The 15,366-nt window shown below is 33.4% G+C and overlaps 3 protein-coding genes across 7 annotated transcripts; 1 reads left to right on the plus strand and 2 right to left on the minus strand.

The window, feature by feature from the left end:
- Positions 1–113: 113 nt before the first annotated feature.
- Positions 114–5,543, minus strand: BGLU11 (beta glucosidase 11). 5 transcript variants are annotated; one of them, XM_088219403.1, is made up of 13 exons: positions 5,280–5,542; positions 4,188–4,251; positions 3,894–3,949; positions 3,712–3,787; positions 3,537–3,608; positions 3,219–3,306; positions 2,820–3,111; positions 2,435–2,550; positions 1,853–2,073; positions 1,691–1,716; positions 1,523–1,610; positions 633–723; positions 114–488 (listed from the first exon to the last, which is right to left on the minus strand). In XM_088219403.1, exons 1-13 carry the CDS (start codon positions 5,406–5,408, stop codon positions 254–256), a joined length of 1,554 nt encoding a protein of 517 aa, XP_088075529.1. In that variant the 5' UTR covers positions 5,409–5,542; the 3' UTR covers positions 114–253. The 5 variants fall into 5 exon arrangements, 4 of the variants coding, with proteins under 4 accessions (XP_088075529.1, XP_021906696.2, XP_088075530.1 ...); XM_022051004.2 differs by having other exon boundaries at positions 2,853–3,111; positions 5,280–5,539; XM_088219404.1 differs by lacking the exon at positions 5,280–5,542 and having other exon boundaries at positions 3,871–3,949; positions 4,188–4,247.
- A 1,623-nt stretch (positions 5,544–7,166) lies between these two features.
- Positions 7,167–11,056, minus strand: GAUT10 (galacturonosyltransferase 10). The gene is made up of 3 exons (XM_022051287.2): positions 10,663–11,056; positions 9,890–10,091; positions 7,167–8,913 (listed from the first exon to the last, which is right to left on the minus strand). Exons 2-3 carry the CDS (start codon positions 10,037–10,039, stop codon positions 7,462–7,464), a joined length of 1,602 nt encoding a protein of 533 aa, XP_021906979.1. The 5' UTR covers positions 10,040–10,091; positions 10,663–11,056; the 3' UTR covers positions 7,167–7,461.
- Positions 11,057–11,814: 758 nt separating this feature from the next.
- On the plus strand, positions 11,815–14,647 carry LOC148253656 (classical AGP protein). The gene is made up of 5 exons (XM_088220198.1): positions 11,815–12,074; positions 13,171–13,273; positions 13,766–13,837; positions 13,942–14,153; positions 14,295–14,647. Exons 1-5 carry the CDS (start codon positions 11,965–11,967, stop codon positions 14,398–14,400), a joined length of 603 nt encoding a protein of 200 aa, XP_088076324.1. The 5' UTR covers positions 11,815–11,964; the 3' UTR covers positions 14,401–14,647.
- Positions 14,648–15,366: the final 719 nt, after the last annotated feature.

Here is a 15,366-nt window from a genome sequence, read left to right on the forward strand (position 1 = left end):
CGGAGTTAAGAACTTGAGTTCGAGCGATATCCTCTGTCCCTGCCTGTCCTATCTCAAAAAATGGGAGGAAGAAGATGAGTATATATTATGCATTCGTGTAACAAAACAAATAATTAAATAAAACATCAAAAACTTATAACACAAAAGGATGTTTGTAATAACAACTATCAACCGATTAAAAATTATTAAGTAAATACATTTGCTTATGATCCAGAAGAAGAGGAAAATGTTTATTTTGGGAAAGAAGCGATTATCACCATGAAAATGTGGGTGGTACATCATTGGAAAGATGGATTTTTGCATCCGCAGTAACAATTCTTCCCTTGAGCAAATTAGAATACCAGTATGCAGAGAGTTTAGGGATTCTCTTCAAATCCGGATCGTTGAAATCTACGTAGAACAGACCATAATTTAATTCATAACCGCTCAATAATTCATAAAGATCTAGGAAAGACCATACAAAATACCCTCTGGTGTTTGATCCATTCCTGTATTAATCAATTTCAATTGAAAAAAAAAAAGGATAGCACACAACAATTAGATAACATTAGTAGAGGCATAAATTATAAATTATAAATTATCAGAGCTAAATGTATTAAATTCTAACTAATAGAGAAAGCACACATACATACCTCATTGCATCTAGCACTGTCCCAATATATGAATGCAAATACTTAACCCTCGCTGTATCTTGTAAAGATGAATTATGCGGCATCATCTGACCTGCCGAAATTACCAGTCCAAGTTGAGCAGACAATAAGATTGAAGAATAATTGATAAGAAAATATTTTAGCCAAGAAACAAAAGAACAATGCAATCTCTGGTTTGGTTCAATTCCACCTTACTCCTTTTACCGAATTACTAAACTAATCTTGATATATGTATATATATTTCTTTACAAATGTAAATTCATAAGTGTCTTTATGTTTGAAATAATTCCACTCCCGCCTAGAATTTTTTTAAGTAGATTTCTAATTTTGCTCCCGTGTTTGAATCACTTCCATCTCTAGCTTGAAATGTTCGGAGATAGAATTCTGTTCTTACCAGGATGTGTTACGGATGTATAAACTTTTTTGAAAAAAAAAAAGTACGTCATTAAATACAAACACCAATGAAATACTACCATGCATAAAAAAATTATATATATCAATCCATATGTCAACGAAATCCTCAAAATCCTCCAAACAATATAGAGGATGACCAATAACTAAAAAAGCCAGGGTCTGGACCCAACTAGTTCTGACCCTATCTATTTCGTCCAACGTGATATGGATATATAAACAAGAATATTGTCATCTGTTTTAACATATGAAGGATATGCTAATAAATAAACAAGAGTATGATGGGAATCGGACGAGGATTAACAAAATGAAGTCTTGGAGGAATAGCAATTAGATTCATCCGAATCCAAGACAAGACTGGAGATGGTTCAAGCAAGAAAATCATGAGCACTTTTTGCATGATCTAAGTGCATATATAAACATATACATATACACATATATATAGGGAGAGAAAGAGATACCATTTTCAACAATGAAAATAGTGGGGTTGCCGTAAACTAGCTTAAAATACAAAAGAACAGCTTGAAGGCCTAGCGGGAAGATAGGATACTGAAAAAGAAAGCAGAATGCAATAAGGTGAACTCGATGAAGAAAACAGTATGATGATACTTAAATATTTACTTCCTCACCTCATTCGCTGAAGAATTGTTAATATCTGCCATAATAAGAGTAGATTAATTAGCCAGATAATTGCATATTTTCAAATATATACTCTATGTATAAACATTCAACACAAGAGAAGCAGCAATTATGTTGTCCACTTGCCATAGTCAAGAAACATAACTACATACCTATCAGAATGGCACCCATATCTTGATAGAAATCTCTTTGTTTCAGTTGTAGACTGTCAGAATCATCTTGGATATTCATTGAAGTGTAATGTATCAGTCCTAGGAAGTCGAAGGAACCCTTAACCTGTTCGGATTCAGTACTTGAGAAAACTGGCATTCTAGATCCAACATTTTTCTTCATTATCTCTGGATAATCACCAAACACCAGTGGATGTGCAATCCTGAAGCAAATGCCAGCGTAAATTGATCCTTAATTTCCAATCTTACAATAAGCATGCTAGAAAATAAATTTCCAGCATAATCTATGATTTGCAGAAAAACGAGTAAATGTGAAGAAATGACTTTATATATCAAATTTAACTTAAATTATTAGTAAAATGACACAACAAATATATAAGTTATCGACCAAGCTATAAGACAGAGTAGAGCCTAGCTTTGATACATGTTAGACTACACATAAAACCAAATAAAATGTTCCAACAAACGTATATATATTTTCTGCTTATCGGTAGCATTCCTTAATAATATAGGCATGTATATACACAGATGAATAGTACTGAGCCATAGAGAATGCTCACTTACCAACCAACAAAAAAGTCAATAGCTCGCTGAGTTGCAATTGCATCCTCTTTCGAGTTGGTTAGAGGAAAAAACCCATATGTAAATATGCTAATGCCTATGGATCCATGTTGCTTGGCCTGCATCAAATGTTTGTAACTCCCAAGATTCAGAGAAATCTTGATAGCTATCTCCTTAAGCATGTATAGCTCTTCAATTATGAAAAAATTAAGATAGTGAGGCAGGTTTAACATTTCAATTCATTAGAGCACAGTTCTTAAAGTTGTTTATAAACAGAAAATAAACAAACTAAAAAATTTTCTAGATTACTTTCATCCTCAAATCTTTTAGTTTTTCCTTTTCTCTCCTCCTAAACAAATCCTAATAAACAATATGGAAAAAGAAGTGCCTCATAATGTGGGAATGGTTTTGACGCAAAAACCTTGTACTTTTTCTCATACAGCCTTGCAGCTGAAGCATGTGCTAACAACATATTATGAACTGCAATGTATGGCTCAGTCGATGATGAGTTTCCATGAGAGCAGTTGGTTCCAAAGTGAGGCGAGCAATGCCCGGGTGGACACACTCCTTCTTCATAACTTTCAATAGCAAATGCATTGGGCTCGTTCAGAGTAATCCAATATGAAACCCTGTCCCCAAATTCTCTGAAGCAAACATCGGCATAAGCTGTGAAGTCCTTCCTGCATTTGCATACATCCAGTTCATTTCGCTTCTGTTACCTTTTACTCAGCAAAGCATACCATTTACAGAAGAGATTAGGTTGATAGAAGATTAGTGATAATCATACACTATGGTTCTGTTAAGCCATCCTCCAAACTCGTCTTCAAGAACCTGTGGAAGGTCATAGTGTTGCAATGTAACATGGGGTTGAATTCCTGCTTGGGAAGCCAAATCTTAATCACTGGAGAATCAATGTCACACAGAACATATTTAATATAGAAAGTTGTCGTGCTTTCCAATGACAAAATAAAGCAAGTAAATAGTGTCGAAAAGAAATCAATACAGAGACTTTACGTCATACATCACCGTGAAAATTTGAGATTATACATTGTGTTGTCTCACACTCAAAACTAAAGTTCAAGACAAATTATAACATGACTTTTACCGTGAGCAATCAGCTCATTGATAAGGTTGTTGTAGTACTGCAGACCCTTGGGATTAACAGATCCTTTTCCATCTGAAAAAATAATAAGGACATTAAGAAAGAGCACACAGTTTCCTTGGTCCCTCCTCCCCCCAACATATGCTGTTAATTTGAATCATAATTTGTAAAACTATACCCGGTATAAGCCTTGACCACGAGATGGAAAATCTATATGCATCTAACCCTACGCCTACCATTAGTCGCACATCTTCCTGCAAAAGTTTATAAATGCGAAATCAGAGACGGTGTAACTCCCACAAGATATAAATCTGGATGACTTGTTGAAAGCAATCACTGATTAGTGGACATTGTGCAGACTCTGTATTTGTGATATTCATCACAGGCTACATCTCCAGTTCCTCCATGCCCGTGTCCTGAAATTTCGAGTTCACGAAGACTGCTCAATGAAATGTCACAATAAACAAGTAAACATATTTTATAGACATTTTGGAAACAAATTTAAATGGATACATAATACTATATACTGAAGAATGTTGTCTGAAATTATCACACGAACAAGAAAAAAAGGCGGAGAAACATAAGAGGTTTGCATTGGAAAGGGTCAACAATGAGCAGAGAAAGGGAAGATATACGAGTAAATTGGAAACTGACCAGTGTGAGCAAAGGTATCCCAAATGCTTGGAGTCCTGCCATCTTCACTTGCTGCACCTTCTACCTTCAATACATTCCTCAATAAATAATGAAATTGTATTCTTTTTGCACAAATATATATTTATATATACATGTACACAGTTTTGGGTCAAAATCCAATAATCATATAGTTTTAGGTTAAAATGTAATATGGCATTAGATTAATTACTTTACATACAATACAACTGGCAATAAAAGGAGAGGACCCTTCGGCTCTTGATCAAATATTTGGTGTGTATATAAGTGAGAAAAAATGCTCTGTTTGGAAAGGCAAAAGAACAAATAAGGAAACAAAGAAGACAATCTACTACTTGACTGGGTAAGTAGAACTAGAATTTAAGTGTGGAATAGTGTACATGATGGAAAAAGTGTAATAGAGGAAAGATATATGTAGAAGTACGGGAAGCTTTGCAATTTTGAATTTTTTTTTTTATCAATAATGACATTGCTTTTATGCACAAATACATATACATGTATATGGTTTTGGCTTAAAATCCACCCATCACATATTTTTAGGTTAAAATTTAATATGATATATTCTCTTATTTCCCTGTGTGTCTAGACTAATGAAGCCAATGATTATCTAGTTTCTCTGTCTCTATAAGGGCATGAACTCGAGTTGATCTGTGCATTCCATATATTCTCTCTAGGAATTTTGTTATTATCAGGTGCATTTGCAGTCTAATTAGTGAAATGTATAAATTTCTACTAAAATTTTGTGTAGATGTCCACACACACACACACACAGACTTATTCTCTTTTCAGGACAATGAGACGGTTTTATTCCAAAGAGTAATCACTTTAAGATAGCCTATTTAACAATCTCAAACTTCCTTTCTAGATCATAGAGTTATCCTAAACATCACAGAATTACAATAACAGTAAGCAAGAAATATAGTAATAAGAACGCACAATCAATAACAAAAATAGCGTAAGAACTTTTAAAATAAAATAAAAAAATCCGAAAATAGAGCGGGAGAACACACACACTCGTACATATTTTTAGCAAAAATTCGGTACAAAATAGAGTCGTATGTATGTGTATAAGCTAACCTGATAAGCAGAAGTGGCGGAACCAAAAATGAAGCCAGGAGGAAAATCAGTTCTGCTAAAAGCACCGGCGCCGAACACCGTCTCTCCCAAATTTAGCAGAGTGGCCAGCAAGAAAAGGAGGCTCGACATACTGCTGTTTATTTTGCTAGACTGGCAGTTGAATGTTGCAGAGAAAGTAAAATGGAGAAGATGAGATGGAAGTCCATGGCGTATTCAACAACTCTCTCTCTCTCTCTCTCTCTCTCTCTCTCTCTCTCTCTCTCTCTCTTTCTCATATTTAATATGATTTAAAATATTTATTAAATTTAAATCATATTTTTTTATTTTTTATTTCTATATAAATTTATTGTATAACAACTATGGTTGCATGTCATATAATTTTGATCAATTAATACATCTCCATTTATTTATTATTTTGATGTACTTATAATAATTATATACAAATATATACATGTAATATTAAATTAATTATTTCATTTTATGATATATATTAATAGTTTTACTTAATAATATAATTTAATACGATAAAATAATATCTAATTTTATATATATCAGGATTAATACTAATAGTTATATATATGTACGTCTCAAAACATTTTGACGTTTCATATGTTAGTCATTGTGCATCACTATAAAATATACAAAATATTTATTCTCCATTAAAGTAATTTTTTGAAGTAGAAATTAATATATTTTAATAATTATGTAATATATATATATTAAAAAAATAAGTTAGATATTATTTAAAAATATTCAAAATTATTTTTATTTAAGAGCATAATGATTTTTATTGCGATCATAATTCATATTTTTCTTCCGATAATTTCCCATTTGTCGTGTAATTGAACTGTTGAGTTTGTCTCGGTGGTTTATATGATTTTTTTTGTTTAAGAAAAATTATTTTTAATATTAAAAGAATCAATAAAAATTTATTATGGTATATATTAAAAATAATAATAGAGTAATATATTAATTGATGTTATAACCGATAAAAGGTAATTAGTTTAAAATACATTTTAATAATCATTCATTATGTAAATAATCATTATTTCTATTCATTTTTATGAAAGTGTGAATTCATGCAAAACGGTTAATTTTATATATTTTTATTAAAAATTTATTATAATATTAATTTTTTTAAAAAAAATAAAAATATAAAATTATATTGAAGTAAAGGTGTCAAAAGAACATCGTCCGTTTATAAAAAATTTATAAATTGATTAAACAATTAACTATAGAGCCGAAATCATCAGAACATTCGATGTTATGCCTTAAAATAGTGGATCCGAATATTGATTATAAAGTTATTAATGTGTGAGTGTCACTTAATTATTTCACTATATAAGTTTCTACTAAAATAGAAATTCTTAACTTTTAAAAGCTCTTAACAACTTTATAAACTTATTCTTTTAACCAAAATTTGAGCTGCCTCTTTAAGCCAAACTCTTAAAGAAATAATGCATACCTTACAACAAATTTCAACACAAAAGATTATTTGGAACTTTAAATTTCCAGATAAGCCTAAGCCAAACACTCTCTAAAGAAGCACATTAGATCTTGCAACACTCTCAAAAAAAAAAAAGATTATCAGAATCTTTATAAGATTATCAGTCTCTGAAGAAGCATGTTTATAAATCTTGCAACACTCCCCAAACAGATTATGTGAATCGTAAACGCAAACATGAAACTTCTGTGTAGAAATTGAATATTTCTGAGTGATAACCATAGTCTAATAGCTTTTTCATGTTTGTGGAGATTAAAAATTCGAGTACCATCTACAGCACAGTGCGTTTAAAAGTATTACGTGTTAACAGAAGGAAAAAGATAACACCGGCTAGGGATGTGGGTGGGAAGGAGATGTATCCATCAAAATAATTAAACAGGTAGTGACTATCAGAAAATTTTCATCCAAAATTTGGAAGCTCTTATGTTCATCAAGTGCAACAATGTATGAAGTTTCTAAAAGTCTAGAAACATAGAGCAAGAAGTACTTGGTCCGCTAACAATATTTGAAGAACTGAGATTATACTACAACAAGCTAGTTGAACTCAATGGAATAACATGTTACGGCGATAAGTTATGCTTGAATGCAAAAATTTTACAAGCATTCTTGATGCTAAGTTTAGATCTTCAAGCAGAGTGTTTGTTGTGGAAAAGTTTACCTCTTATCTCTGGCCAAAGATTAATGAAAATTACACTGTTGCAAAAGTGGGTGAGAATAATCAACATACTTCTCCCACAGAGGTTTGTACTTTTCTATACCAATCTTCAACCATGGCTTCGAGTTCCCATTGAAGTGAAGCACTGCCCCTTTCTCTATCAGCTGAAGATCAACATTTGTATAGCCCAAACCCAAGACATGCCACACCTGTTCTAATGGTTCTGTTAGACCATAGAACGTCAACAGTCCAGGTGGTAGAGTCCCAAGTTTCCAGAGTGTATGATCAACATTCCTTTCTTGCCAGTAGTGATATATGCCAGTCACATTCCTCTTCCTCCATTCAACCAAATCAAAAACATTCATCCCAAATGCCCAGCCACATGCATCAGGGTCAAAGTGCGTTCTTATGAGAGGGTGGGAGTAATTCAAGTATTTGTGGTATCTGTGAAATGTCTCCATGCATGTCTCAACAGCTCCATTAACATTTCCATTCAAATCAATCGTAAAGAGAGCAGATAGATCCTTTTGAACCACCACATCATCATCAAGAAATACAACCTTCTTCAATGCAGGGAAAACTTCAGGAATATAAAACCTCAGATGATTAAGCATTGAGAGATACTTAGGATTCCGGAACTTGATTGGAGTCCGCCCATCATCACTATTTCCAGAGAAGTAGTAGCTCTGAGTTTCAGAATCCTGGAGCTGCTTAAGAACTGGAACATATGAAGCATTCAGCCATTTGAAGTCTTCAAACTTCTGAACCTCAACAGTCACTCCTCGGAAGCTGTTTACAGCAAACCAGGCCTTCATTGCAGCATAGTTTATTTCATCAGTTACAAGATGAAAAACAACCTTCTCTGGATCTTTGGAATTTAAAGCGGTTGAATTAACCACAACTGAAGTTGCAAGTATGTTATCAGAAAATACACAAAAATGGTAGAGGCTGTTATCCTCAAGTTTTGATTCTATTTGACCTCTTTCATTTACTTTTCTTTGGAAACTTAGACTTCCAAACCATTCAGTTGTTAACCGAACTCCAAGACAGTACAGACTTTTTGGAACTTCTTCCGCAGCAATTTGTCCATACTTTGAACTTTTCTCACTCACAGAACTCATCTGTTCTTCAAGTGTTTGTATTTTGGCTTTGAGTCTCATAATCATGGTGGCACTGTCATAATGGAATTGCTGGGCTTGGTAAAGCAAAAGTGCCATATCACGAATTGCAGTCTCTGATTCTATCACTGTTAAAGGAGCACGTCTTGTTGCAGCACTTGAAAGAAGGACTTGAGAGTTGCGGATCTGCGCACTTAGCTCCCAAGCAAATTGAAGATTGTTGCTTTCTTTTGCAATCACAACAAAAGCCTTTGCAAGAGCAATTTGGTCACTAATTTGCCGAGTGACTGAATTAGGGCTCAACATTTCATCAGTGATGTTTAGTCCTTCCATAACTCTGTCATGCCGGTAAGATCTCTAGACAACAGAAATGCAAATCAACTACAGTTAAGTCTCCAATGAGGTGATTGACAAATTTACTTAGGTAATTATTGACAAGACTAATGTTATCTATTACTAGGTAACAGAATTTGATTTGTCATTCATTCTCATTCAGCATATAAGATTTAACAACTCCCAATTTTACAAAATGTTGAACCCATGTCTAACTTAATAGAGCCATTTCCAAATGTCTTATAACATTTAAGACACATTGTTGCCTAGATTTATGAAAACTAACAGAAGGATCATGTGCAACCCAGAAAGTGATGTTCTTAACGACGTTTATAAACCATTACTTGTACAGGTTGAGGGAACTCTCAAAAGCCCCTGCCTACCCAGATGCAAAAAGAATGATTTAATTTAACATGAGAACACAAATAGTTACTTCACGAACAAAAGGCAGCCTCAATAAAATGAATCTAGATATGCGACTTCAACATTTTTCCTCACAGTAGCAGATCACAGCAGCAAAATATTCAGCTGATTGCAACAAACAAAAGAATGTTCAACATAGTTCCAGACATTTGTCTCACACGAAAGCCACTTCCCATGAGATCCCTAGAATAATTGATTGAGGAATTGAAAACTGAAAGACACGTTTCCAAATTTACACAACCTAAAGGAAGCCATCTACTTGCATCATACGAGAAAGTAAATCCATACCTAGACGAAGATAAATTGCATGCCAAATTAAGAAGTACATAATGAACATCCTGTTATTACAAATCCAATATTTGAAGGAAAAAGAAATTAAGAAATTGACGATACAATAATATCATGCTCAAATTAGTATAATATATAATATCCGATAGCTAATTTTTTCAAAAAATGGTCCTTAATATTAAAATAAAAACTATTTTCTCTCCTACTTACACTTACTCAGCATCCAAACCAAGTCAAAGATCTGCATTGAAAGATAGAAGCAGTATAGAAAGCAGGAGAAATCATTTACCTTGGCCATTGCAGGTCTGGATTCAATTTGACCTTCTTTACTCAAAATCACTATGAAGACCAAAACCGCAATCCCACACAGTGTCCACCACACCGCACTGGAAATTCTCCTCCTCACCGGCCTCCGAAAATCCATCCCTCTCCTCCCCATTTTCTATTTGCTTCGCAGAACAACAAACGCAAACAAAGTTTCCAAGAAAATCCTGACATGTAAGAATCAGTTAGCTGGTGCAATGATTTTAGGTGATACACACGAGGGAAATAGATCAGAGCAAGGGATCCAGGCAGAAATTAAAGTTATGGATATTCAATGTTATGGAGATTCGAGAACTGGTTTTGAAGAGTTATAGTTGACTTATTAAGCTGTGAAGAAAATAAAATAATTCGAATTTTTAACAGCGACCACTGCATTTGAAGAACAGACGAATAGTCACTTCCACTAATATAGCTTAAAAATCAAATCCAACACCATAAACAGCATCAGAAACACCGAGCTACAATTTAAATTTCTATACATAAGCAGTAAATCTGAACTCCATTAAACAAAAAACTGCTCATGAATTCGCCTCTTCAAAATCTATTTCTATAACAAAATTGAGAACAGAAAAGCACAATCAATGATTTCCCCCGCTCGAGATGAAGAATAGCAACGAAATATTGACCGAAAGCAAAGGTGAGCATGCGCGGGGGGTGGACGAAGAAGAAAACCGAATTCAAGAGAAATCGGAAAAATGAGTTAAAAAAAGGGGCAAATACAGCCAGAGAAAAGTGTACCGGACGGATGGCAGCGCGACTAGACTTCACAGGTCCCTCGACGACGTGGAAGATGCAATCCTGTCATCCACCAACCGGAGACAGATATGCCTTTCAGGCGTGGGAGCCGGTGTAGATAACACTGTGTGTAAATGGGGTCGTGTTGCTCCGTGTGAGCCTCGTTTTTGGTCTGTGAACTGTAATTTCTCTTATACGTACACATACGTACATATAAATATGTGTATGAATTTTATAATTTCTCGATGCTGTGCATTTTTGGTATTTTATACTCCATACATGAGATACCTAGTTTTGTAGTCTAATAAGAAGATCCCTACCCTGCGTTTAATTCCCTTTTCTGGTACTTTCTCAGGAACCAAACAGAGAGAACTTTTAACATTTATCTAATTCTCAATATCTTCTTAGGTTTATTTTACGTAGTCCGATGATTGTATAATATTTTGGAAGGTTGAGACACTACTTATCATACAAAGTATTTACTTCATTTTGCTTATGTTCATATCCCTACCAAAATAATTTATTCTTCGCGAACGAAAAGATAAACAAAAAATAAAAACTCACTATCCCGATAGAGAAAAAGTTCACTAATAAATCGAGAAATAACTATTTCGATAAATTTACTATGAATTAATAGTAAATTAAATATTTTACGGAAAAAAATTAAATATTTATAGTTCAAATACATTAATTTTAAGTTATTAATTACTTAAAATTTTAATATATACCCATGTTAACATGGTAATTTGTTGATTAAATTTGCAAAACGTTACATACACTTATTATATTTAGGTGACATAGTATAGAATATTTGATTATCATGGTTTAATTACTACTAATCAATGTTTATTATTAACAATTGTTTTAAGTCCACAATATTGGTATTTTCATTGTCTAATAAATATGAATAAAATTTGAAAACATTTTTCTCATTATTCTTCAAAAATTTATTTTTCTTAAATATTAAATATTTTTTTAATAATTATTTATATTAAATATTTAATAAAAATATTTTAAGTAAATAATTATTTTAATAATACTTTTAAAATTTTAATTTGTTATGGTCGTTTTGTTAGTTAAATTATTTTAATTATTAATAATATTATTGTTATTATAATTTATGTTTTATAATTTTATTGTATATTTTTCGAGAAGGGCGTAGAAGGCGAAGGAATTCCCGAATTTGGATTTTCTTTATACCCGACGTACAACAAATCTTCCTTCCGGAAACGTTTCGACGAATTTTCGTTTTCTTGGCGGAAAAGAATCAATCGGGAGTAGAATAGAGATCGGTCGTCGGTAGAGATGGCGCTGAATCCTCAATTGTTCCCAAATGGATTGCCGGTTCCTTTCGTGAACGAGATGTTTGTCCTCATCAGAGACGGTGTCGAGTTTGAAATCGATAAGATCCCAGGGTTTGTTAGCTTTTCGTTCTTCTTCTTCCTCACGTTGTTTTTTCTTGCTGCCTGGTGCTTGGCTTATCGGCTACTTGATTGTGATGGATGTTTTTCTGTTTCTTTTTAGTTAGATTCTCTCAATTTGCTCATTCTCTCTGTTAATTATACGGGTGCTTGTTACTAAGGTTCGCATAATTTGGCACAATCTGGAGTTTCCTTTGATTTAGACGGTGTTGTCACGAGAGCTTCTTTGCTATTTATTATTTGCTAGTCGTTGAGGTCCTTAGTTGATTGGAATCGAGGTATCTATGGTGACAGGGGTAAGAATTTTGGGGTTTCATATCTGGTTTCATGGAAAAATGACTGGCAGAAATTGATTGGGTCAAGATTTGGGATTCTATAGGGATGAGGGGCTCTGTAGAAGTAAATTGTTGAGGGCACGAGAATCAATGGAACAGAATTTTGGGGCTGAGATTCTTAATAAATTTGTCAAAATAACGAGATTATTTATTTGACATGGAGCTTCTGCATTCTTGAATTGTTAACTATGAAAACTGATTAGATTGTGACCAATGGCTTAGGCATGTTATTTTATGTCACAAGACATAATTGACTGTGTTTTAGGTCTGCAAATTGTCTGCTATACTCTATTATTCTGGGAGCCCTTACATTTATATTTACAGCTCGAGTAGGAATTAGAATGCTATCTCAAGAAATCTCAGGGAATTCAAGTTAGAGTTAAAAGGGCTTCAAACGTGTAAAGTCTGATATTGTTTTCTTTGTGAAAGATATGCTACAATGGGGATGGGGTTTTATCCACTTCCCGATGGTATTATTTGAACAAGTTCTAATTCAAGAAGATTATTCCCCGCATTTATGTTCGGTGGAAGGTAGAATCCGTTGGGTATTTTTATTTATAAGTTGTTGGAGATTAGACATCAGCAATAACTAGGAACTGTTTTTAAAACTTAAAGTGCAGCCTGAATTATTTTCTATCTATAATTTGCAACTTTAGCGTCAACTATCCAAGTGATGATATGAATCTGAGGTGCTTTTACTTTTCTTTTCTTTTGCATGATTTATAGTTAATTTAACTCTTGAATTCTATTTTCAGATCTCACGGTAAATTTAAGGGGACAATCTATTTATCTAACGTACGCATGGTCTTTGTTGCAAGTAAGCCCAGTGAAAACTTCACTGCCTTTGACATGCCACTGGTAAGGGAATATATAATTTTAATTATGAACTTTTGCTTGGATGCTCAAATAGTAATAATAACTAAATAAAACATTGTTAACTTACTGTCTGTCCAAAAGAAATAATTGTTTTGTGGACAAGAAGTAATTTATTTCTGGGTTATCCATTATGATTCGGTTAGTTTAGATATAATGATAACGACCTGTATTCCTTGGGGCTACTGTTGTAAGAAATTATTTGTGCAAATAGTTGGACGAAGCTAAAGCTCATTGATGGATTTGGAGCTGGGTGTAGTTTGGGCTTGAGTTGGTCAGGGACACGGGGTACAGTTTAATGCACTGTGAATTTCTTTGATTTCACAAGCCTGACGGATGACATTGTTGGTTTCTTCAATAATCTTTTAATTGACCGAGCAGCAATTAGGATTGTCTTGTCTTTTTATGGATGTGGGTGAAGTTTGTATTAAATGGTGGAATATCTTTTACTGATTAAGACTTGCTTTACAATGCCAGCTTTATATCCATGATGAAAAATTTAATCAACCGATATTCCACTGCAACAATATTTCTGGCCGTGTGGAACCTGTAAGTATGTTGCGGAAGGTCTTTAGTTATTAACTACAGGTAGTTCATTAGGTTTTTGAATGGATCAAAGCAAGTTTTGATGTCTCAACATATCTAAATTCCAGGTAGTCCCGGACAATGAGCACAGGGCTCTATACTCTACTCACTCATTCAAGATTTTATTCAAGGAAGGGGGTTGTGGAACATTTGTTCCACTTTTCTTCAACCTGTTGTCCACAGTGAGACAATATAACCAACAATTCCAGTCAGTGCCCCAGCCTCGGGTAGATCCCTTACAAGCAGCACAAACTCCCGTTGACGAAATGATGAGACATGCGTAAGTAAACCTTTGTGTTTGCCAGCAACACCAAAATGACAAAAGTAGCTTGTTAATTTTAGTTTTTGAAAACTCTACTTCGAAATCAATTTTCAAGTGGCTTATCCCTTAAAAATGATCAATTGCCCCCCCATCTTGCAGGTATGTTGATCCGAATGACCCAACAAAAATTTATCTGCAGCAGCCAGCAGCTGAGTCCCAGCTGAGGCGGCGTACATACCATTCCAACCCCGAAAATGCAATATGATTGTGATATTACAGAGTCAGATCGCGAAAAGAAAGTACTAGTACTACTGAGGTCATGAAAACAGTGTCTATTATGTTCTGTACTACAATGTTACTGTGAAACGGTTTCTTTAATTCACGACTCGTTATGCTGTACTTTGAGCAGAATTATATGGCGAATTTCGTGTTACAGAGTTCGTTTAAGCTTCCATATGTATAGCTAATTAAAGTTGAATAAGTATGTCAATGAAATATATATGGTTATTATCTTCTTTTTTTTCAACAATCAGGAATTAATTGTAATGAATTGTGACCATCAGCCGCATGAATCAGGACAGAGCTTGCATACCCGTCTGAGCATGGCTCGAGCAGCATGATTAATGAGATTGAAGGTCCTGAACTCCTGGTTAAAGCTAGAAAGAGTAAAATTGTTGTGTGATACGAATGAAAAATAATTTGTAGGAATTTTATTTAGTTTAATTATGACGTAGTCCAAGATCAAAATTTTACTTTGCTATATAAGAAACTTCTTTAGAATGGTATGTGTCCAACTTTGCCTTGCTTATTCTGCTATGTAAAAATCTTATTTTGCTGTAGTTACTACATTTCTTTTTCGATTTGTAAGTTCTATTCAAATTGTATTCTCGGTTCGAATATTATTATTTTGTTCGAATGATTAATATTTATACATTATTTATTAATAAATTTACGTATTTTCTACTTTAAAAAAATTAAAATGTCAAAATATTTATAGTAAAAGATGCGGTGCCTATTCATGCCATCTAGTTGGTCAACATTTATTTTTCTTTCAAAATTTTGGATATATTTTTATTTTTTATAACTAATACTAACTATCTGATTAAAATATAAATAGTTACTTACAGCATTGTTTTTCCAGTAACAAACATGTCCTTTAGATTTATTACCCATTATATTATTTCTGTTATTAATTAAATAAAAATAAAAGATCTGTTAAGTTTTTGTGATT

This window comes from Carica papaya, chromosome 5 (assembly GCF_054855325.1).
Source record: "Carica papaya isolate Zhongbai chromosome 5, ASM5485532v1, whole genome shotgun sequence".
Classification (NCBI taxonomy): domain Eukaryota; kingdom Viridiplantae; phylum Streptophyta; class Magnoliopsida; order Brassicales; family Caricaceae; genus Carica; species Carica papaya.

Bases quoted from the DNA above. Each gene is read 5' to 3' on its own strand.
- LOC148253656 (XM_088220198.1), top strand. From the start codon at position 11,965: ATGGCGCTGAATCCTCAATTGTTCCCAAATGGATTGCCGGTTCCTTTC. The intron at 13,838-13,941 runs GTAAGTATGTTG...TCTAAATTCCAG, and splicing joins TTTCTGGCCGTGTGGAACCT to GTAGTCCCGGACAATGAGCA. The intron at 14,154-14,294 runs GTAAGTAAACCT...CCCATCTTGCAG, and splicing joins GACGAAATGATGAGACATGC to GTATGTTGATCCGAATGACC.
- GAUT10 (XM_022051287.2), bottom strand. From the start codon at position 10,039: ATGGGGAGGAGAGGGATGGATTTTCGGAGGCCGGTGAGGAGGAGAATT. The intron at 8,914-9,889 runs GTAAATGATTTC...TCTGTTGTCTAG, and splicing joins CCAGACCTGCAATGGCCAAG to AGATCTTACCGGCATGACAG.
- BGLU11 (XM_088219403.1), bottom strand. From the start codon at position 5,408: ATGTCGAGCCTCCTTTTCTTGCTGGCCACTCTGCTAAATTTGGGAGAG. The intron at 3,788-3,893 runs GTCTGCACAATG...AAACTTTTGCAG, and splicing joins ATGAATATCACAAATACAGA to GAAGATGTGCGACTAATGGT. The intron at 1,611-1,690 runs GTGAGGAAGTAA...TTTCTTTTTCAG, and splicing joins ACAATTCTTCAGCGAATGAG to TATCCTATCTTCCCGCTAGG.